This window comes from Esox lucius, chromosome 11, assembly GCF_011004845.1.
Source record: "Esox lucius isolate fEsoLuc1 chromosome 11, fEsoLuc1.pri, whole genome shotgun sequence".
NCBI classification, from domain to species: Eukaryota; Metazoa; Chordata; class Actinopteri; order Esociformes; family Esocidae; genus Esox; species Esox lucius.
In genome coordinates, this window is record NC_047579.1 from 13927954 (window position 1) to 13952578 (window position 24625).

General features: G+C 40.8%; 1 protein-coding gene across 7 annotated transcripts; it reads left to right on the forward strand.

Annotated features, from left to right (window-relative positions):
• The first annotated feature begins 1569 nt into the window (after positions 1-1569).
• On the forward strand, positions 1570-23884 carry LOC117595279. Of its 7 annotated transcripts, XM_034295465.1 has the most exons (6): positions 3085-3596; positions 5699-5892; positions 10547-10612; positions 14084-14972; positions 20416-20522; positions 22070-23884. In XM_034295465.1, exons 3-6 carry the CDS (start codon positions 10602-10604, stop codon positions 23664-23666), a joined length of 2604 nt encoding a protein of 867 aa, XP_034151356.1. In that variant the 5' UTR covers positions 3085-3596; positions 5699-5892; positions 10547-10601; the 3' UTR covers positions 23667-23884. The 7 variants fall into 7 exon arrangements, with proteins under 7 accessions (XP_034151354.1, XP_034151357.1, XP_034151356.1 ...); XM_034295463.1 differs by lacking the exons at positions 3085-3596; positions 5699-5892 and adding an exon at positions 1570-1597; XM_034295466.1 differs by lacking the exons at positions 3085-3596; positions 5699-5892 and adding an exon at positions 1823-1873.
• The last annotated feature ends 741 nt before the right edge of the window (positions 23885-24625 follow it).

A 24625-nucleotide genomic window follows, 5' to 3' on the forward strand; every position in this document is an offset into this window, starting at 1 on the left:
TGCAATGCAATACTGGTGCGTCTTTCTGTTTCAACTTTTTCCACTTTTAGCAGCATTTCTGATTGGTCAGCACTATTCAAGCATACAAAATAAAATTTAAAGTGCATCTTCATGAAAAAATTTCAATCAGAATATGTGAAATAACAGAGGAATTATAATTCCAGTGTAAAATACTGGATATGAACAACACTCAATGTAGCCTATACACAGACCTTAACATAACAAAATCCAAGTTGCAATGTAGAGCATAAATTAAATTACTATAACAAATAAATTGCAATGTAAAAAAAACATTTTGGTTAAAGTTTTCCCCTATGATGATAAGACATCAGTAGCTGCCTGACTTTAACAATGCAAAAACAACTAGCTCATCTTAAGTTTTTTCCCTTTAACATGAGGGGCAGATTCTTCTTAAGAAAGATCAACATTTCAGCCTTTCAGCTGTCAGACTTCTCCTTTCATCAATAATAATCAAGATGTGGGAAAGAGCCGTTCACTCTCTACACTTATTGAAGGTGCATAGAGAAATGTAGTCACCGTGACAGCCAGACTAGGTTGGTTGACATGTTTTTCCACTTCAGGCTAGTTTCAACCAGTTCCTCATTATCAGCCTCGCTCCTCTCTCTGGTGTCTGGCACGAGATAAAGCCACATCGCAGTATCTGCAGAAACTGCCACCCACAGTTTCCTTCCTACTCCCTGGTCTCACTTCACTTCACTGATCAAGTAATTTTCCACGTTATCGGCACATTGTTGTCAATCAACATAATATATTTTCGACTCCAGACAAAAGTGTCTATAGCTCTAGCTGTGAAAGTTTTTTGTTTCTGGTCATTGTGATCCAGTAAATAAAGAATTACAACGCTACGGTTTATGACCATTATTATAGGTTTCTCTGAATACATAATACCAAGTTATCCATATCATCAGAGGGCTGAGGGGGATCTGAATAAGAAATTTAGACCAGAAAGTCAGATCAACTGCACCACACATATTAGATCATCTCCAAGTGTGTTTTATGAAACTGTTGCACCTGTTCAAAATGGGCAAAGAAGTCATCACAGATAAATGATAAATAGGATCAAGGCCTGGATGCGAGAACGCACTGCACCTGTCCTTCTTTACATGAGACACACCTGTAGTTTATGCTGGTGTGGCGATCCTCAACCTATACAGTGGGGAGAACAAGTATTTGATACACTGCAGATTTTGCAGGTTTTCCCACTTACAAAGCATGTAGAAGTCTATAATGTTTATCATAGGTACTCTTCAACTGTGAATGACGGAATCTAAAACAAAAATCTAGAAAAACCACATTGTATGATTTTTAAGTAATTAATTTGCATTTTATTGCATGACATAAGTATTTGATACATCAGAAAAGCAGAACTTAATATTTGGTACAGAAACCTTTGTTTGCAATTACAGAGATTATATGTTCCCTGTAGTTCTTGACCAGGTTTAGCATGTTTCGGATTGTGAAAAACTGTAAATCAGCTGACTATTGGGGAGGGATCTATCTGATTCTGGGCCTGTATAAAGCACAGTAGCACTTTCTTAGCCACTCTCAGACTGCATCAGTTTAATCTAACACGCAGGTAAGTAATGCAATTAATGTATATTATTTAAAACTTTCGGTCCATGATTAGATGCTTTTACTATTAATTAACCAACGTAATTAATCTATTCCATTTGAAATTACACTCGTATTGTGCATGAAAAGCGGATTTTACAAAACTTTCCAAAGTTTTCCAAAAAAGAAAAATGTTTAGGTATGTTCTGCATTTCTTATTTTTGTATGCAAACAACAAAGAACAACTGGGCAAGCCTAGTTTGGCTGGGCCGCAAGTAGAAGTGATTTGTGGTGAACAAGGGTGAGTTTTGAAGAACAGCTATTTATGGGCCACTGCCAGCTTTGTTGTGAGTGGTCAATACAATGTTCCTGTGCTAATCCCAAACCTAGTGTATGCCATTTGCGTATCAAAAATGTAAATTTAACATGCTAAATTAGAAACCAATAACAGTACAAGGCTATCTAATGGCTATACAGTACTGTGGTGGAAATTAAGGTTCACTGAGAAAATCTTCTTGATGTGGAATCTGAGCATTAACAATTACAATATGAATGTACATTTCATTGGAAGTGCATGTGCCTAGATAATGAGAACAACAGAAACCTCTCTGTTTAGATTATCTCTCTGTAACAGAAACCTCTCTGTTTATCTCTCTGTAGGAATGTTTATGATGGCCATATGGCATGGGGGTTGACTTCTAAAGACATGGTCTTAGTTAGAAATGCCCTTAATGTATAGGCTAGCTGGTAACCAACATTACAGTGAGAAGATAATGGAACGTTCACCGTATGACATCTGTGCTGCAATTTTCCAATAAACATGAGCGAACTTCTCCCTCGATTTGATACAGGTTCTACATTATTTGACCACTATACGAAACCGCCGATTTCTAACATTGAGGTAAGACAGAGGCAATTTCTCCAATACAGAAGAGAAATGTATTGAATACTTGCAAGCTGAGGCACACAAATACAAGACCAGTGAAATCTCTGAGGCACAGCTCAGAAGATTTCCTCTAAATAGCCATAAGGGCATGTGAAGACACTACCCAGAAGCACACTACTCTAAAATAGGGATGACTCAATACCACTTGTTCATGTCCGATACCGATACAGATATTGCAACCTTGAGTATCTGCCGATACCAATCCGTAGTCTTTTCCCCATTCTTACACAATTGTATATCCTTGGATGCATTTAGCTTAACCTAGCCATTCAAACAACATCATGCTCAAACTGGGAAATACTCTACTTCCTTAATAAAATAAATGCACAGCCCACAACATATATCCAGTATTATGCAATGCAATACTGGTGCGTCTTTCTGTTTCAACTTTTTCCACTTTTAGCAGCATTTCTGATTGGTCAGCACTATTCAAGCATACAAAATAAAATTTAAAGTGCATCTTCATGAAAAAATTTCAATCAGAATATGTGAAATAACAGAGGAATTATAATTCCAGTGTAAAATACTGGATATGAACAACACTCAATGTAGCCTATACACAGACCTTAACATAACAAAATCCAAGTTGCAATGTAGAGCATAAATTAAATTACTATAACAAATAAATTGCAATGTAAAAAAAACATTTTGGTTAAAGTTTTCCCCTATGATGATAAGACATCAGTAGCTGCCTGACTTTAACAATGCAAAAACAACTAGCTCATCTTAAGTTTTTTCCCTTTAACATGAGGGGCAGATTCTTCTTAAGAAAGATCAACATTTCAGCCTTTCAGCTGTCAGACTTCTCCTTTCATCAATAATAATCAAGATGTGGGAAAGAGCCGTTCACTCTCTACACTTATTGAAGGTGCATAGAGAAATGTAGTCACCGTGACAGCCAGACTAGGTTGGTTGACATGTTTTTCCACTTCAGGCTAGTTTCAACCAGTTCCTCATTATCAGCCTCGCTCCTCTCTCTGGTGTCTGGCACGAGATAAAGCCACATCGCAGTATCTGCAGAAACTGCCACCCACAGTTTCCTTCCTACTCCCTGGTCTCACTTCACTTCACTGATCAAGTAATTTTCCACGTTATCGGCACATTGTTGTCAATCAACATAATATATTTTCGACTCCAGACAAAAGTGTCTATAGCTCTAGCTGTGAAAGTTTTTTGTTTCTGGTCATTGTGATCCAGTAAATAAAGAATTACAACGCTACGGTTTATGACCATTATTATAGGTTTCTCTGAATACATAATACCAAGTTATCCATATCATCAGAGGGCTGAGGGGGATCTGAATAAGAAATTTAGACCAGAAAGTCAGATCAACTGCACCACACATATTAGATCATCTCCAAGTGTGTTTTATGAAACTGTTGCACCTGTTCAAAATGGGCAAAGAAGTCATCACAGATAAATGATAAATAGGATCAAGGCCTGGATGCGAGAACGCACTGCACCTGTCCTTCTTTACATGAGACACACCTGTAGTTTATGCTGGTGTGGCGATCCTCAACCTATACAGTGGGGAGAACAAGTATTTGATACACTGCAGATTTTGCAGGTTTTCCCACTTACAAAGCATGTAGAAGTCTATAATGTTTATCATAGGTACTCTTCAACTGTGAATGACGGAATCTAAAACAAAAATCTAGAAAAACCACATTGTATGATTTTTAAGTAATTAATTTGCATTTTATTGCATGACATAAGTATTTGATACATCAGAAAAGCAGAACTTAATATTTGGTACAGAAACCTTTGTTTGCAATTACAGAGATTATATGTTCCCTGTAGTTCTTGACCAGGTTTGCACACACTGCAGCAGGGATTTTGGCCCACTCCTCCATACAGACCTTCTCCAGATCCTTCAGGTTTCGGGGCTGTCGCTGGGCAATACGGACTTTCAGCTCCCTCCAAAGACTTTCTATTGACTTCAGGCTAGGCCTGTCACTCCAGCTTCTTATGGAGCCACTCCTTAGTTGCCCTGGCGAGACCCAGACACGACCCATCTTGAATGCTCTTACTGAGGGAAGGAGGTTGTTGGTCAAGATCTTGCATGGCCCCATCCATCCTCCCCTCAATATGGTGCAGTCGTCCTGTCCCCTTTGCAGAAAAGCATCCCCAAAGAATGATGTTTCCACCTCCATGCTTCACGATTGGGATGGTGTTCTTGGGGTTGTACTCATCCTTCATCTTCCTCCAAACACGGCAAGTGGAGTTTAGCTCTATTTTTGTCCCATCAGACAACATGACCTTCTCCCATTCCTCCTCTGGATCATCCAGATGGTCATTGGCAAACTTCAGATGGGCCTGGACATGCGCTGGCTTGAGCAGGGGGACCTTACATACGCTGCAGGATTTTAATCCATGACGGCGTAGTGTGTAACTTATGGTTTTCTTTGAGACTGTGGTCCCAGCTCTCTTCAGGTCATTGACCAGGTCCTGCCGTGTAGTTATGGGCTGATCCCTCACCTTCCTCATGATCATCGATGCCCCACGAGTTGAGATCTTGCATGGAGCCCCAGACCGAGGGAGATTGACCGTCATCTTGAACTTCTTCCATTTTCTAATACTTGCGCCAACAGTTGTTGCCTTCTCACCAAGCTGCTCGCCTATTGTCCTGTAGCCCATCCTAGCCTTGTGCAGGTCTACAATTTTATCCCTGATGTCCTTACACAGCTCTCTGGTCTTGGCCATTTTGGAAGGTTGGAGTCTGTTTGATTGAGTGTGTGGACTGGAGTCTTTTATACAGGTAAAGAGTTCAAACAGGGGCAGTTAATACAGGTAATGAGTGGAGAACAGGAGGGCTTCTTAAAGAAAAACTAACAGGTCTGTGAGAGCCGGAATTCTTACTGGTTGGTAGGTGACCAAATACTTTTGGCATGCAATAAAATGCATCAAATACTTGTTCTCCCCACTGTATGTGGCAACCATGAACAGTCTAAAGCAATTTCAGGCCTAGTCTAAAACAATCCATTCATTACAGTTAATTTACAGAATAAAGGATAGAATAGGAATAGGGTAATAAATTGATCCTTAACACTGTGACACATCATTCGTTTTTTTGTACATCTGATAGTGTTCACCACTTGTGGCGCTGATAGGAGCTGCGTTTCTTTATATGCACAGTTTTACTGTTTGTTTTTTGTTGTGATGTCATCAATGTGCTCTCAGATATATTCAGGGATAAGGACATGCTTTGAGCTGTTCCCTCGATCAGAAATGCCCTGAGTGTGATAGCGATAGACACAACACAATTCTACATCCAGGACCTGCTCCATGGTTCTCAAAGGCCTCCTGCACTCGAGTATGGCTAGGAGGAAGAAAGGGTCACTACAGACGTTGCTCTGACAACAAAATGCACTGAGGTTTGTGGAAGAGGCATCAGTGGCAGATTATGCTCAAAGTCTTTCCCACTGGACAGCACGAGAAGGCAGTCAAACTATATGCCATCCTAGATGACAAAAGTAACAGGTCACTGGTGAGATTGGAGTTCTTTAACACTAAAACCACCAAATTCCTACACCAATTGGCGTTTGAGTTTGTAATTTAAGTAAAACTGCCATTTTGAAAGCTACACCCTCCTCTTTCCATTACTTCCTAAATAGGCGTATATTACATTGTTCGTTTTCAGAATTCTAAACTGGCAAGCAGAAAACTATTCATAGAAGATGTACCAGTTTTTTTACCCTGTTTTATGATTTGATCCGCCAACAGCCCTCGGCACTTAGCATTGGTACCCAAATGGTACCCAGGCGCTAATCACCCCTCACTGAATGCCCGACGTCAATGGATGAATGTGCGATACTCCCAGAAGAATGATCAGACCTTGGTTGAATTTGAATAACTTACAAATTAAATACAAAATTTCCATGACCATTCAAAAACGTAATCAGGCTATTATTGAAACATAATACAAACGATATAGGCTGCTTTTCACACCTTACCATTTTTCAATAGGAGATTCAGCTTATTGTGTAGGCCAATTGATTTTCTAATACCTCTTGGTTTTTTGATAACTTATTCATATAGTCACCCATATAGTCACCTATAGACACATCTTATATGCCAGTAATCTAGGAGACTAGCGCTATGCATTGGCAGTGGAATCAACAAGATAGCCACACTACAACCCCCGGGAAAGACCTGCAAAGACACACCGTTCACATAACCTAGATACAAGTTACTGTTTTAGTTTTAGAAAGGAAAGAGAAACTAAATTACATGGCACTCATATGCTATCGTCTTTCTTTGAATTTTCTCTGTAATGTATTACACAAATGTATTTGGCTAAATAATTATTAACAAAACAAAATTCCAAATTCCATTCTTTTACTCAGTAATCAAATTTACAAATCAAATGTATTTTTCAACTTTATCAATTTTATTTCTATGAAAGGCTGTAGCCTATGTGTTATTCATTCTTTTAAATTGAATGTATTTATCAAAGCAAACGTGCTTTAGGCCTATGTAGGCTTTTCATGCATACAGTGGATATAAAAAGTCTACACACCCCTGATAAAATGCCAGGTTCTATAACGTGTACAATTCAATTGATAAACACACTGAAATCTTTGAGGGGGACAATTCTGACAGGATATATCTGTCTCACAAAAACCTAGCATTTTTACAGGGGTGTTTAGACTTTTCATTAACCATTTAAAATAAACAAATTCTGTAATTCATTATTTTTTAGACTTCTATATAGTTTGATGACGACTCATTAGATGAACTGATGCTCTGGCTGGATGGTGATCCTGTGGAGAAGAATGTCCATGCTAATAGGGACGATTCGTATGCTTATGATGCCAAACGGCGTTCAGCTCTGGCGGTTATAGGGGGTAATCAATGAATGGAAAAGTCAATCTCTCTCGCTACCAACACTTATAGACCTAGGCTGAGTAATAGTTGACAACATCCGTCCCGGCGACATCCACAGGCTAGAAGTAGTAAGCACCTTCTACACCAAGAGAGAACGGACAACAGTTCAACGTCTTTAAAGTTCAATGTCTCCACACTTCAGTTTTTGCAGAGAGGCCTGAGCGTAAAAACAACAAAGAACCAACAGAATGTGCTGTCTTCGATCGAACCAAAGATGATGACAAAACGCTCTTTCCTTTTAAGATTTGGCCTTTCTCAAAGTCAAGGAGCAAGGGATCTACAAAGATGAAGAAAACCGTTGGACAGCTCCTCTGCCTTTCAGGATGTAATGACGTTGTCTTCCCAACAACAAAGTCCAACCATTGGATCGTTTCAGGTCACTACAACATTCCTTCAATAGAAAACCGAAGATGAAGGAACATTTCTTCACTTTTTATGGGAACGATATTCCAGAATGGTGTTCGCTTCTGTCCTCATGCCCATATCCTATCAATGGCCATGCGGAGGTGGCACACCCCATAGGAAAGGAAGAAGAGTCCCGGTACCGGCCTACGTTTGCGGTGTACCACCAAAAGAAACCAGGCCATATCAGGATTGTTTTTGATTTAAGTGCCCCACATGATGGTGTTTCTTTAAACAACGTCTTCCTGACAGGCCCAGACCTCAAAAACAGCCTTCTTGGAGTGCTCATTCGGCTTTCACCAAGACTCCCTTTCCATCACCACAAACATCCAGCAGATGTTTCACTGCTTTGTCATCAGGCCTGATCACAGAAGCTTAGTGCATTTTCTGTGGTACCAAGACAACAAATCCAACAAGGACGTCATTGTTTATAGAATGAGAGTGCATGTTTTGGGAAACAGTCATTGTCCGGTGTTGCTATCTATGGCCCCTGAAGAGCAGCACAAGAAGAAAATAACTATTGCAAAGTTGCTAGAAGATTGGTGGAAAGGAACTTCTATGTTGATGACGGACTAACATTTCTGCCTACTGCCGCTGCTGCCATCAATGACCTGAAGGATTTGGATCTGGGGAATGACACATTACCCATACAACGTAGTCTGGGAGTCAGCTGGAACCTGAATCTCGTCACATTCACATTCCATGTATCCGATGAGAAGAAACCCTTCACTTGACGTGGAGTACTATGAACTGTGAACAGTATTTATGATCCCCTGGGATTTGTCACTCCTGTTGTAATACATGAAAAAGACACTCTGGGACCTCACTTCTGACTCACACAGTCCCTTGACTGAAGCGTCTTTTTGGACGCTTCAGTCAAGGCGATCGGTGTAGTGGCTTACTCGAAAATCCTAGAAGCAGATGGAAGTTGTCACATAGGCTTCATCCTATGCCAAGGTAAGTTAGGCACACAACCAGAGTTCACCATCCCTCGGCTAGAGCTGTGTGCAGTTTTGTTGGACTATGAAATTAGCAGAGCTCATCACCGCTGAATATTCAACTCGACAGGATCAGCTTCTTCACAGACAGCAAAGTAGTTTTGGGTTACATTTTCAATGAAAAGCAAAGATTCTATGTCTTTGTGAACAATAGAGTCCAACAGATAAGGAAATCTACAAAGCCTGAACAGTGGCACTTCGTGTCCACAGAAAATAACCCTGCAGAACACGCATCAAGATCCATCCCAGCAGCACATCTCAAAGACACTACGTGGCTCACTGGTCCCGCATTCGTGTCACGGCCCGAGCAGATGTTAAACAAGGAAGATGCCTTTGAACTTGTGGATCCAGAATAAGACATAGACATTTAGCCCCTGGTGTCCATACAATGAGAATCTGCCTCATCGTCAGATGTGTCACTTGCCCTAAACTCTGTAGCACCTTTGAAGTTCAATAAATGGCCAACTTACCTGTAGACCGCTTCAGCGCTGAACCTTCGTTCTCTCATGTTGGTGTGAAAGTCTTTGGTCCGTGGTCTGTCTCCTCCCGTCGCACAAGAGGTGGGTGGTCATGTTCAGCTGTCTGAGTGTCCACGCCATTCACATTGAAGTGATTGAATCGATGGACACATCTGCCTTCATCAAAGCCTTAAGAGGGTTCTTAAGCATCCGTGGACTAGTCAAAAAACTACACTCAGACCAAGGGACCAACTTCTTCTGAGCCTGCCGTGAGCTGCAGGTCCCTTCCAAAGTTGAGAACCAAGTGAAAAGATTCCTCACAGAAAAAGGTTGCATCTGGACGTTCAACTCGCCTAAATCTTCTCATATGGGAGGAGCATGGGAAAGAATGGTAGGCATTACATGTAGCATCCTGGACTCCATGCTCCTACAGTTGGGGTCGAGTCCCACCCACAAGGTTCTCACAACGTTAATGGCTGAAGTAGGGGCCATTGTGAGACCTCTTACACCAGTGTCTTCAGACCCAGAGGATCCATTCATACTCACCCCTGCAACATTGCTTACCCAGAAGGTCGGCGCCTCTGTTGTTCCTCCTGGTGACTTCAACTGTAAAGGTTTTTACAGACGCCAGTGGAGACTAGTACAACAACTTTTGGGACAGGTGGCGAAAACAATACTCTCCAGACACGAAGGAAGTGGCAGACTGATAGACCAAACCTACCATGAAAGCCAAACTAAACGGTATGAATGGCCTGTGGGATGGATTAACAAAGTGTTTCCCAGCAAGGATTGAAGAGTCCAAAAGCTTGAAGTCAAGGTTGCCAGCAAGGGTGGGACTAAAGTGTTCCTCCAACCTGTGACAGAAGTCGTCCTGCTCCTTGCTTTAGCATAAGAGTCCTTGATCATGAGAAATTAGTTTGTTAGGTAGTGGTATCCAGGGATACCAAGCCGGGAATGTGCTGTTACACATCGTTAGTTTTTTTTGTACATCTGAGATTGTTCTCACCCTTGTGGTGCAGATAGGAATTGTGTTTCTTTATATGCACAGTGTTACAGTTGGCCTTTTGTTGTGATGTCATCAATGCGCTTCCAAATAAGTTATTATAATACATTTATTATAAATTATCCTACGATCATTTCAAGATAAAATTTTATCATACGCAATATTTCATCAATGAAGGCCATTTAACTAAGGTCTTCTGATACAGTAGAACCCACACATCTGTATTTCTGATTTACGTGAACAAATTCCATTAACTGAATCTACATGTTCTCATTTACAGAGCCTATTATGTCAACTGCTTATACAGTGTGTAGAAAAAACAACCAGGGATCCTGATGGCATGCAAGTAAGTCTTAAGCTACAATGGTTCTCTAGTACCTTTTCATCTGAAAAGATAGTTTATGTTTCACTAAGGAATACAATTTAATAGACAGTGTTCACCCTGACAAAAGAAGTTGAGGATGGGAAGTGATACATTATATATGATAAACATATACATTAACTCAGAATACTTAGAGTTTTACCAAAGCTCAAGCTAAATGAAGCAAATTCATCATTTAGTTTCCTATGCGTTTGACCTGCTGACATATAATATGCACAGCGCATTTTACCCCCACATTTTCTATTTATTGTAAGCCTGTTATTTTATTAATAATAATAAAGGAATTTTCATTATCCTTAGTTATAATTAGTGGGTAATTACCATCACCTCCAGCAGGGACCTTTTGTAAAGCATATGTTTGAACTGAAAGAATGGACGAAGTGAGTAGTTTTCTCACATGGACGGTTGATGAATCAGAGATATACAACACGTACATTTGAGTTTCTCTTTTTAGCAAACCCCTTGTACAAAACAAGAAAATAATTGAAGAAGAAAAAGAAACTGACAATAACAACTCAGTTGTAGCTATGTTGGCTAATATAATCATTATTGATGCTTTGGGGTAAATTGAGCCAGTTGAGCCCATACTAAGTTTTATTACATTTTGTCATTGTTTACTAGTATTAGTATTTTAGCAATATTTCCTAATAATGAAAAAGATTTGCGTTGGTGTTACAGAGCAGACATCATCATACTCAGTATCTACAAGTGTAAAACAAGCAGGGGTCTAGCCCCACTCAATGTTCTTGAAAAGCACCCAAAAAGTCCATCCAAGTGGCAAAAGTGGAGGAAAAAATACATGGAATGACAATGTGGGGACATAATATAAAATGTTTGAAATTGGGAATAATGGCATGAAGATTGGATTATGATTTTATTTTAGAAAAGGTCAAAAAAATATATGAAAGGCCATACACACAACTTGGAATATATGGAAATAGATGGCCCAAGGTCTTCACCAGGCCAATATGTCCCCAAAAAATGTCAGCTGTTGACCACAAAACCTTCAAGTTTGTGTGGTTGTGCCCATACAGTTAGGTCTGGACATATTTAGACATTGACACAATTTTCATAATGGATTTTAAATGAAACAATCCAAATGCATTTGAAGTGCAGAGTTTCAGCTTTAATTCAAGGGGTTAAACAAAAATATTGTATAAAAGGTTTTAGGAATTGCAACCATTTTGATACACAGTTCCCTTATTTCAAGGGCCCAAATGTAATTTAAAGAATTAACATAATCATAAATAAAATGTTCATTTTTAATACATTGTCAATAATCCTTTGCAGGCAATGACTACTTGAAGTCTGGTATGCATTGACATCACCAAACACTGTGTTATTGTAATGATCACCGGGATCAGGGGTTTTGTGATTCCAATTGCGGAACACAACTGTCAATTTATTTGCGAAAGAACAAGGGATAAGGCACGAGCAAAACGAGAGAGACAGGCAAACAGGTTCAGTAACCGGGTTATCAATCCGTGAAGACGACAGTACAGGCAGGAGTAGGCGGGTAGGAGAATCCAGAGGCAGACAGGCAGGTCAGGAGGCAGGCTTCTAAATACAGAGACAAATGAGGAAGGGAAAGGAGAGGACGAAAAGGAAGAGCGCTATGTGAAGGCATTGTTCCACTACGAACAATAACTCACACTTGAGTGGAGGTGGAGAACAGGCTAAAATAGAGAGAGGCAACAGGGCGCAGGTGTTCAATATTTCCGGTGATTGGGATCTGGATTGCTGGGTGCGTTCAGGTACACCAGGATGTGAGCGCGTAGCAGTGGCAGGCAAGGAGCACCTCACAGTTACCTCCTTTGTGATGTGATACCAGGCCTTTACTGCTGCTGTCTTCAATTGTTGTTTGTTCATGGGTCTTTCTGCCTTAGGTTTTGTCTCCAGCAAGTGAAATGCATGCTTGTGATCAGGTGATTGATGCAGCCATTGCAGAATTTTCCACTTATTTGCCTTAACAAAATCCTGGGTTGCTTTTGCAGTATGTTTTGGGTCATTGTCCATCTGTAAAATGAAGTGCCGTCCAATTAACTTTGCTGAATTTGGCTGAATCTGAGTGGACAATATATCTCTATACACTTCAGTATTCATCAGGCTGTTCTGTCTTCTGTCACATCATCAATAAACTCTAGTGACCCAGTGCCATTGGAAGCCATGCATGCCTATGCCATCACACTGCCTCCACTGCGTTTTACAGATGATGTGGTATGTATCGGATCATGAGCCATTCCAAGCCTTCTCCATACTTTTTTCTTCCCATCATTCTGGTACAGGTTGATTCTAGTCCAAAGAATGCTGTTCCAGAACTGGGCTTTTTCTATTCTTGAGGCTTGTGAATGGTGTGCACCTTGCGGTGCGTTCTCTTCCGGGTCAAAAAACATGGCCACCGATTAAGTTTTAGCAATCGGGCCCAATTGGATACGTATTTACTAGAAAACGTGAATGTTTATATCGTGAAGTCTTCTCTTTATGTTAGACTTGGATAATGATATGCCTACCTCCTGGAGAGTGTTCTTCACTTGGCTGGATGTTGTGAAGGGGGTTTTATTTACCATGAAAAGGATCCTATGATCATCCACCACTGTTGTCTTCTGAGGACATCCAGGCCATTTTGCGTTGCAGAGCTCACCAATGCGTTTAATTTTTCTTAGAATGTACCAAACTGTTGATTTGGGCACTCCTAATCTTCCTGCAGTCTCTCTGATGGATTTTATTTTTGCAGCCAAAGGATGGTCTGTTTCACTTGCATTGTGGAGCTCCTTTGACCGTATGTTGTGGTCTCATAGCAAAAGCTTCCAAATGCAAATGCCACACCTATAAAGCTGAGACTGCACTTTTAGCCCATATGCATTATTTAATTGTAAATTTAATAAATTTTGGTATACAGCCAAAAGAACAAAATCTGTGTCAGTGTCCAAATATTTCCGGACCTAAATGTATGCATATAAAAAAAAAAAACATTGATCATATTACAATATCCATTGATGCAAATGTCCAAAGCAGCATTACAATGTAACATAGGCAAGTAAATTAAGTTTAATTACACATTGATGCCATAACGGCTAGATGACAATATCTCCTAATATGTGTCACTCGGTATGCTTACATTTGGCACACATGCTCAGGGTCATGAATCTAGGCAAAGTATAAACTAGCTACTAGGCACCATTGGACAGGAATAATTATACATGCTTCATTTAGTTGATCAATGGATATAATGTATGGTACATATGTCACTTGAGCAAAAGCAGTGCAATAAGGCCAATAGTAGTTTTATGCTGAACCCCGCCCAATGCTTCTCGCAGCTTTAATTATTATTATAATTACTGTTCATTTTGAAATATTTATTTCTGAAACATTGACAACATTTAGATGACTTTTGACAATATTTATCAATTTAAATAAACCTATTCTGATTTACAGGAAAAGTGAAGAATCATTAAAACTACAAGACATTATTTCCAAAAGCTCCCTAATCCAAGAAGGACCTCCTAAACGGTATCAGCTGTTACCAAAGAAGCAGAATATAGATGGTACAAGTAAAGGAGAATTTAAACTAAGAAGATGGACCATGGGAGAGAAAGACCCAAACAAGGTCAACAGAACTGTATTACTGGTCGGAGATACAGGAGCAGGAAAAACTACTATGGTCAATGCCATGGTCAACTATGTCATGGGCATAGAGATGGAGGACAACATCTGGTTTGAGATCACAGAACAAGGCAAAATAGGTGTGTCACAATGTCAGACTACAGAAATGACTGTTTATGACATCTTTGGGTTTGAGAACAAACAAGTCCCCTACTCTCTGACCATCATCGACACTTCAGGACAAGAGGATGCCAAAGGGAGCCAAGGAATCATTGCACAGATCCATCATTTCTTGTCATTTCAAAATGTGATTGATCAAATTGATGCAGTGGGTTTGGTGCTGAAGGCAACTGAGAATCGACTAAGTAAAAGACAGATATTCATGTTTGAAAAGGTCATCTCATTATTTGGAGGGAACATGCAGAGCAACATTGTAGCCCTCCTCACACATTCAGATGGAGGACCAGCCACTAATGCCCTTGAGGCCCTGAAAAAAGCAGACATTAAATGTGCCAAAGATGATGAGAACCAACCTGTTCATTTCCTATTCAACAACTGCCAGACTGTAACTACTTCAATTAGAAGACATAAAAAGGCCTCAATGCTTGCGTGGGAGACATCAATGGAAGGCCTGGAGAAATTTACAGATTTTCTGAGACAAGTTAAACATCAGGAGTTATTAGGAGTCAAGATGACTGCACAATCAGTCCAGATTCCAAAGGTGAGACTGTATGCATTTGCAAATATGACTTCAAAAATATACATTAGGCCTTATCACACTGTGTTGTTCTAAGCCTTGGGCTATCTTAGCCCCAGGCTAAGACAGGCCCCGTGTTAGCTTAACCTGTGTTCACACGAGTTTGTTAACCCTTGGCTAAGGTTTACCTAGGCTAAGGAGTCACACTTGTATTCCAAAGGCCTGGGCTAATGGACAAATACGAAACAATACTTTTTTACATACTATATAATCTCTGGCATGCAAATAATGTTACAGTACAGTAATGTTCTCCCAAGATTGAAATAGCGACTTCATGCCATTGGTTGATCAAGATGCCCACCCTGTTAGAATATGCTTTAACCAATTTGGTTTAATAAAAAAAAAAACGCAACGTGAAAATATATGAACACGAGGCAGAGAATGTGACTAGTTGACATTTATTCTTTTGACGTATTTGCTAGATTTCAAGCGGCAATAAGTACTTCATTAAGATTTAGCTGGTGAAATGAAATTACCAAGTTTGTGGAGTGAAAGGACCAAAACAGCATTACATTGTAGCTGTTGGTAGAGCGTGTGCAAATGAAGTGGAAGGGTAGGTTTTGTGATTGGACAATAAATGTTCTATGACTTTGTTCTTGACCCTGTTTCACACTGGTTATTATGTCAACGGGGCTTGCCCTGAAAAGTCGATGCTAAGTCTCCAGAGCAGGGCACAAGGCTAAGCGTGGTGCTAGCTGTGATGGCAATTCCATCGATCAGAACTCTTAAAGGAGGAAGTACAGAGACAAAACTCTTTTGGCATAATTAACAGTTTATTTGCAAATAGAGAGACGCTTCAAAATCTTACAAACAATCATCCAAGGAGTCTCTAAATTAGATACATGAACAGTCCATATTTATTAAAGTTAAAATGGGTGTGGTAAGATGCTGCCCATTTGTCTTGTCAATAAAACACATTCCCTTTGGTCTATTACCACCTTGGCTTCACACAATGGGCAAGCTGTCTTCCCCCACATGGGTAACCTCTTGAACTCTAAAGAGCTCTTACAGGATCCGGACAGACAATAGATGCCCTGATGAGTTATACAGATGCGCAGATTAAAGAGTAACCCTATAATCTGCTGATACCAGTCAATGATGCCCCCTAGGCAAATACCAGATCCCACTCTCCTACATTCCTTTTCTTATCCAAACATGGGGACTCAGTAACTTTAACTAGTAACCCATTTATACATGTATAGGACCTAGTATACATCAGTTCAAGAATTTCCACAACAATCCATCCTCTTGATACCAAGTCAACCCTTGGTATCAATCCTTAAACAGTTTACTCATTAGGGTATAGACTTCAACAACACAGTACTCTTTAACAACATGACCCTGTTGATATCATTACCTTAATTATTAGAGAACGCAAAATATCTGAAATGTCTGGATCCTCATTTACATGCTTCTAGATGATTACCTTTGTATTAACTCCAAGATCACACATTTTAATTAGACCGAATTAAAACATAGCACAGCAAAACCTTTTATGTCAAAATCATTGGTCAAAGGAAATGAATTCAAGTGACACATATATTGACAGTATGGGATATGTAGCATTGACACGTGGGTGTGTAAACACATATCACTGAATACATCCTTCAATTTGGGTTGGGGCTCGTAAGCGAGCGCCTGGTGGCCGGGCCTTTCCCCATGGGGCCCGGCCGGGCTCAGCCCGAACGGGCGACGTGGGGCCGCCTTCCCGTGGGCTCCTGTCAGAGAGATCTTTAACTCCCACCTCCGGCAGAGCTTCGACTGGATCCCAAGGGAGGCTGGAGATATTGAGTCCGAGTTCTCCACCGCCATTGTCGACGTAGCTGCTCGGAGCTGTGGCCGTAAGGTCTCCGGTGCCTGTCGAGGCGGCAATCCCCGAACCCGGTGGTGGACACCGGAAGTAAGGGATGCCGTCAAGCTGAAGAAGGATTCCTATCAGGCCTGGTTGGCTTGTGGGACTCCTGAGGCAGCTGACGGGTAGAGCCTGGGAGGAGTTCGGTGAGTCCATGGAGAAGGACTATCGGCTGGCCTCGAAGAGATTCTGGCAAACCATCCGGCGCCTCAGGAGAGGGAAACAGTGCCTTACCAACGCTGTTTACAGTAGAGGTGGGCAGCTGTTGACCTCAACTGAGGATGTTGTCGGGCGGTGGAAGGAGTACTTCGAGGATCTCCTCAATCCCGCTGTCACGTCTTCCATTGAGGAAGCAGAGGATGAGGGCTCAGAGGTGGACTCGTCCATCACCCGGGCTGAAGTCACAGAGGTGGTCAAGAAACTCCTCGGTGGCAAGGCACCGGGGGTGGATGAGATCCGCCCTGAGTACCTCAAGTCTCTGGATGTTGTGGGGCTGTCTTGGTTGACACGCCTGTGCAACATCGCGTGGTGGTCGGGGACAGTGCCTCTGGGATGGCAGACCGGGGTGGTGGTCCCTCTCTTTAAGAAGGGGGACCGGAGGGTGTGTTCCAACTATAGGGGGATCACACTTCTCAGCCTCCCCGGGAATGTCTATGCCAGGGTTCTGGAGAGGAGAATACGGCCGATAGTAGAACCTTGGATTCAGGAGGAGCAGTGTGGTTTTCGTCCGGGCCGTGGAACACTGGACCAGCTCTATACCCTCTACGGGGTGTTGGAGGGTTCATGGGAGTTTGCCCAACCAATCCACATGTGTTTTGTGGATTTGGAGAAGGCATTCGACTGTGTCCCTCGCGGCATCTTGTGGAGGGTGCTTGGGGAATATGGGGTCCTGGGTCCTTTGCTAAGGGCTGTCAGGTCCCTGTACAACCGAAGCAGGAGCTTGGTCTGCATTGCCGGCAGTAAGTCAGACTTGTTCCCAGTGCATGTTGGACTCCGGCAGGGCTGCCCTTTGTCACCGGTTCTGTTCGTATTTTTTATGGACAGAATTTCTAGGCGCAGCCAGGGGCCGCAGGGTGTCAGGTTTGGGGACCACACAATTTCATCTCTGCTCTTTGCAGATGATGTTGTTGTGTTGGCCCCTTCTAACCAGGACCTTCAGCATGCACTGGGACGGTTTGCAGCCGAGTGTGAAGCGGTGGGGATGAGAATCAGCTCTCGATTTACCAGTCAATCTACGTTCCTACTCTCACCTATGGTCATGAGCTTTGGGTCATGACCGAAAGGACAAGATCCCGGGTACAGGCGGCCGAAATGAGCTTTCTCCACAGGGTGGCTGGGCGATCCCTTAGAGATAGGGTGAGAAGCTCAGTCACCCGGGAGGAGCTCAGAGTAGAGCCGCTGCTCCTCCACATCGAGAGGGGTCAGCTGAGGTGGCTTGGGCATCTGTTTCGGATGCCTCCGGAACGCCTTCCTGGGAAGGTGTTCCGGTCCCGTCCCACCGGGAGGAGACCCCGGGGAAGACCTAGGACACGCTGGAGGGACTATGTCTCCCGGCTGGCCTGGGAACGCCTCGGTGTCCCCCCGGAAGAGCTAGAGGAAGTGTCTGGGGATAGGGAAGTCTGGGCATCCCTGCTTAGACTGCTGCCCCCGCGACCCAGCCCCGGATAAGCGGAAGAAGATGGATGGATGGATATGTAGCATTGACACGTGGGTGTGTAAACACATATCACTGAATACATCCTTCAATTTGTCATAGGGGATGAACAGGAACAAGGACCACTTGAGTATGGAGTGACATAGAGAGAAACAAAGGCAAACAAATACAGGGACATGTCCAGGGCACGTATAAAATTAGTGATGGGAAATCATGGCTCTCTGAAGCATTCAAGGCTTTTGTCAAATTGGGCCAAAAAATTCTTCATTCTCTCAAAGGCTTTTAAACTCACTGCACAGTGGTGTCACCTGGTGGTCAGGAATATATATCACATGTTTAATTTTCATACAGACGTCTTTTCCGTAGCATCCTACATGACTTTTTTAGTGCAGTGCTTAGGCGTTCGCTTTGGTAATCACTTTAGGAAATTAAAATGCCCGGTTCATATCCACATTCTTCTTGCCTTTCCAGACAGCATTTTACAACTTTACATCCATTGTAATGTTTTGTATTATTAATACAAAAGTGTCATAAGATACACAAAATAAAAATGTATATTTAAACAACATTAAACAGTATTTTTTTGCACTAAAAAGTTAAACATGATCTGGATTCGATCTGGCAAAAACAAGATCACGACTGAAAGTCAGCAAAGCTACCAACTGCGCTATTACTGGAACATATTTTTTAAATAACTGACTAAATAAGGTGACCAGTAGAGGTCGGTTTTTGAAAGTCTCAGGCACCAAACAACCATAGAAGCCTGTATTTTACAAGAGGATTTGGAAAAAGCATGTGATCAAACGAGGCTTCGGACGTCATCAATCACATTTTATTACACCGATACAAGACTCAGCCCTTTAACATGGATTAGAATGGGTTGACATTTCAAAGCAACCCTTGATTGGAGAGTTTAGTTCAATCAATCAACAATAATTTAAGTACGTTTGCATCCTTGGTATTATTGAGGCTGTGGAAGACAAAATGTTAACATAACTTATATGTTAAATAAATAAAATTATTTCAAAAGTGTGCTGTCACATAAAACCTAAACTAAAACTGGATTCAACACTGTGACAGTAATGTCAGATTTATTATCTAAATACCAACTTTACAAAGGCTACTTAGCTGTCTTTTATGGGCAAGATATGGGAAGCATTTGTAAATAACTTGGCATGGAGGAAAGCCCCAGTGCCTGTCAGTAGATTGACATCTACAGTCCACTTCTAAAAAGACATGGGATCAAACAAAGCTTCAGACATCATTAATCACCTGGTGATCATACGCTGAATAATACATCTCTATGAGAGAAACACTGTTAAACATGAGTTAAACATTCAGAATATACAGTAGATCCAATGGTTGATTTAAGATGTGAAATTAAAAACTGATGAGCAAATATTCCTGATGTAGAAATTACAAATGCAGCGTTGTCAATGTTTTCAGCAAATCTATATGTGAAAAGGTAATCATTGGGACTTGATCCAGGCATTCGATAACAACTACATATCCATCCACAGCTCTACACATTGAGCTAACGGCCAGTTTATGTACTAAAAATATAAGACAATTTTAATAACAGTCTACTGTATTGTGGATACCCGCTTGTTATTAATAATGAATGATGTGTAACTGAAATGTTTTGACATTCACCGGTTAATGTGAATTTAATTAGTTCTTGTAATTAGGCTGTAGACTAATTTATTTTAATATATATTAATGCATGATTGGAAAGTGCCATGGCTTTCCAAACCCCAGCATTAAACAGTTCAGGGATGTCCGAAGCTTCAAACATTAATCACGTGATATTTTTGCTCTAGATGCAAGCCTCGGCACTTACGGTTCGAGCTGGATTCAAATTCCTGGTCATAACTACCCTTTGTCTTCTGTTCACATTGTAGAGTTTATGGTCCAAGATTTTTGGTGACAAGTCAGAAGATGCATCTTTCAAAGCAATGATCCTAGCAGCGCAACCCTGGATGGCTGTAAACAGGTACAAATGTGAAAGGTAATGAAAGACGATACCATAGCAGATGTATAGCAAGGTGTAAAAAGTTATTATCCTAAAATCGTATCCTGGGCTAGGATACGATTTGACCAGAGTGCATGACAAAGCAGCCTTTTGTTAGTTGAAAGATCTCTGCAAACACAGAAATATTGAAGAGTTGCATTTAAAACACCCGGCAGCTGGTTTGAGTCCTAGCCTTTAAATGGGCTTTTGGAATTGATTCTGAAAGGAGTCCTTTATGGTTTGCAAGTTGCCAAGCAACTCCAGTAGGGTCCCACAATACACCAATCATGGATGCTTAATGGGTTTACCTGAGAACTGACAAAGTGAAAAACCTGAACCAACTTTTTTTTTTTTTTGGTTTAAAAATAATATTGGCAAGGGTTTGTGATGGTAATTTTATCGATCAGAACTCTTTCTAGAAGGAAGTACAGAGACAAAGTTCTCTTGGCACATTCTAACAGTTTATTAATATTTGCAAACATGAGAGACGCGTCAAACGCTTACCAACATAATCATCCGAGGAGTCTCTGCCGTAAGACATGCACAATCCGTATTTATTTCATAGAAAAGGGGTGTGGTAAGTCGTCCCCCATCGGTCTCATGTCAATCAAACACATGCCCTTTGTTCTATCACATGTCCTGGGCTTGACACAAGGGACATGGTGTCTTCCCCCATCTGGTTAACTTTCTCAACCCTTGAGGGAAACTTAAGCATCTGGACAAACAACAGAGACACTAAAGGGTTACACAGATGGGCAGATTTACGATTAACCCTATAATCTACTGGTGCCGGTCAGAGGATGCCCCCTTAGGACAAATACCCGATCCCCCTCTCCTACATTCCTAAGGAACAGAAAGGACTGACACCCTTCTTTGTCTAGGCAGGAGGACATGGCCCAAATACCTAAAAATCCTCTGATCTTATACAGACGTGTGTCACAATCAAAGTACAGATTTACATACCAGCCAATAGAAAGACAGACATTTCTCAAATGCACCTTAGTTCAAAATTTCCATTACAGGTCATTCTTTTAAAACTGACTACCACCTTTTGCCACAATATATCAATTATGAATTCAAATGTTTTATATTTTGGACATTGACAATTGGCTGTAGGGGTAGAGTTTTGAAAATGTATTTAGTCTAAAAGGAACAATTGTTATTAGTAGTACGGTAAAAAATATTTTTACCATACTACTAGCACAAATACAAGACAAAATGACCAGTAGACATTTGTTGTTTTCAAATAACATTTCTGGAAAATGTATCAGAGTGCCAGAGATATTCCCCATTTAAACTTTCTCGCTTTCCGTCAGTTTGAATTGACTTGTAATCTCTTTATACCGATTTTAGTAACTCACAGAAGTAATCTTCCCACTCTAAACCACCCTGAACTAGTTAATACTACTCCAGTTTAAATCTGTAAGGTAAGACAAGGAGAACACAAGTTGTGTCATTGTTTAGAAGTAGGATTCTACACAGTGCACCTTTAATTTTGTCCTACTGGTATATCATTATAATGAAAAAAGTATTCTTTTTCACAGGAGAAGTGAAAAAAAAACAGCAAAACTCAAAGACATCATAAGCAAAAGTCAGCTAATCAATGCAGGACCCCCAAAACGGTATCAGCTGGTGCCACAGAAGCAGTGCCTGGATGGTAGAAGTGAAGAAGAATCTAAATTACGAAGATGGACCATAGGTGAAAAAGACCCCAAAAAAGCCAACAAAATAATCCTGCTGGTGGGAGAGACAGGAACGGGGAAATCCACTCTGATCAACACCATGGTGAACTACGTCATGGGTGTAGAGTGGGAAGACGAAGTCTGGTTTCAGTTTACAAAAGAAGGAGAAAGAAGTAAAACTTCTCAAAGTACAACTTCAGAAGTTACTGTTTATGAGATCTTCGGGTTTGAGGAGTGTAGAGTTTCCTACTCTCTCACCATCATCGACAGTCCTGGTTTTGGAGATACCAAAGGGATCCAAGAAGATAAGACGGTCATTAGGAAACTGCACGATTTATTCAGATGTGAAGATGGAATTCATGAAGTTGATGCAGTGGGTTTAGTGTTGCAGGCAGGTACCAATCGATTGAGTGACAGACAGAAGTACATATTTGATGTAATTGTGTCTTTATTTGGCAAAGACATGAAGGATAACATTGTAGCACTCATCACACACTCGGATGGAGCACGAGCCTCAGATGCGCTCCAAGCTCTCAATGATGCAATGATACAGTGTGCCAAAGATACAGAGAATAATCCTGTTCATTTCCTTTTCAACAACAGGAAAGAGATTCGTCATGATCAGGACATTTCCTTGATGTTAGCATGGAACACAACAATGCAGGGCATGGTGAACTTCACAAAGTTCCTTAGTAAAGCTCAACCTCAAAAGTTGAAGATGACTGTAGATGTTTTGAATAAGCGTGTTCAGTTACAGGCTTGTGTCAACAACTTTAAAGAGCGAATTAAGATGATCGAGCTAAAACAGAGACAAAGTCGGCAGATCAAAGAAGCTATTGAACAATACAATGCAGATGCAAAAAATGCAATCACTGAAAAAGAAATTGATGAGCCATACAAAGTGAAAGTCCCTTTACATGGCTGGTGGGACAATAAGGCTGTCACCTGTAATGTCTGTGAGGAGAACTGCCACTATCCAGGATGCACCCTTGCCTGGAGGCCACGTTATTGTGAAGTAATGGTGAATGAGATCTGCATGTCATGTACTAACAAGTGCCACTACTCCAAACATGTAAAAGAAAAATATAAGTATGTTTTCAAGACTAAGAAGGTTATCAAGGAAGTTGTAGATTTGATAAAGAAGAGGGAATTCGAGAAAAAAGCATCTGGGCAAAAACAGGTGTTGGCCGGACTACAGAAAGAGTTGGATGTCTTTGAGAAAGATAAATCTGAATTGGTTGAAGAAACCTACCAGTGTGTTGTCAAACTGGAAGAGATCGCCCTGAAGGGAAATACACTGTGCACTTACATCCACCTGGACTTCCTGATTGATAGGATGGAGGAGAAAAGAGATACAGCAAAGGTCCAGAAACTGCAAGAGATGAAGAAGAAAGCTGAGGAGGAACAAAATGTAGGGATAGATTACATACAAGGAAAGGGAGAATATGAACCCCTGTAAAACCAGAAAAGCCTAGTTCAGCTGGCCCGCGATTAGAAGGGATGAATGTTGTTGCCCTCACTAGTTTCGAACCTGGGTCTCCCTCATGAGCCGTGTCCTTAACCATTACGCTACAGGGCTCCATGTTTGCTGAGTGTAGATATAGTGTCTCGACATTAGATCATTTTGTCATGCATTAAAATCACGCCAAGATTGAATATTTTGCTAGACACCATTAAGCATTGTGTTAAACAGACTAACGTTTCTTATAAAATTTACCTCCCCCACAAATAGCATAACTGTATGGCTTTTGACACTGGACATTTTAACAGCCTATTAGCCAGTAATTGGCTTACTAGTATCTACCAACTTACTAATTGCAAAAGTAATGAGAATTGAGCAATTGCTTGCAAAACTGAAACTTTACACTACCAAAGCTATTTAATTTCATGGCACAACAATGTTTGTTTTTCTTTCATTGAATGAATGACATTGATATAATAATTATCAATATAGGTGACAATAACTGACTTTTTCATCAAGAGAAAAGACAAGAGAATCGTGTAGACAGCAAGGTTTTTGTCTATCCTGAACAAATCCTAATGCATAATTAAAAAAATTTCACCGGAAATAGTCGTAATAGAGTAAACAATTTTATTTTAGGTTTCTTATACCTTGGTACTGAAGGTTGTAGCTAGCAAAGTTTTTGTTTATCCTGAACAAATCCTCTTTTGCCACTGGCCATTTTAACAGCTTATTAGCCATTCATGAATGACATTGATACAGTAACTATCAATATACAGTGGGGAGAACAAGTATTTGATACACTGCCGATTTTGCAGGTTTTCCCACTTACAAAGCATGTAGAAGTCTGTAATTTTATCATAGGTACTCTTGAACTGTGAGTGACGGAATCTAAAACAAAAATCCAGAAAATCACATTGTATGATTTCTAAGTAATTAATTTGCATTTTATTGCA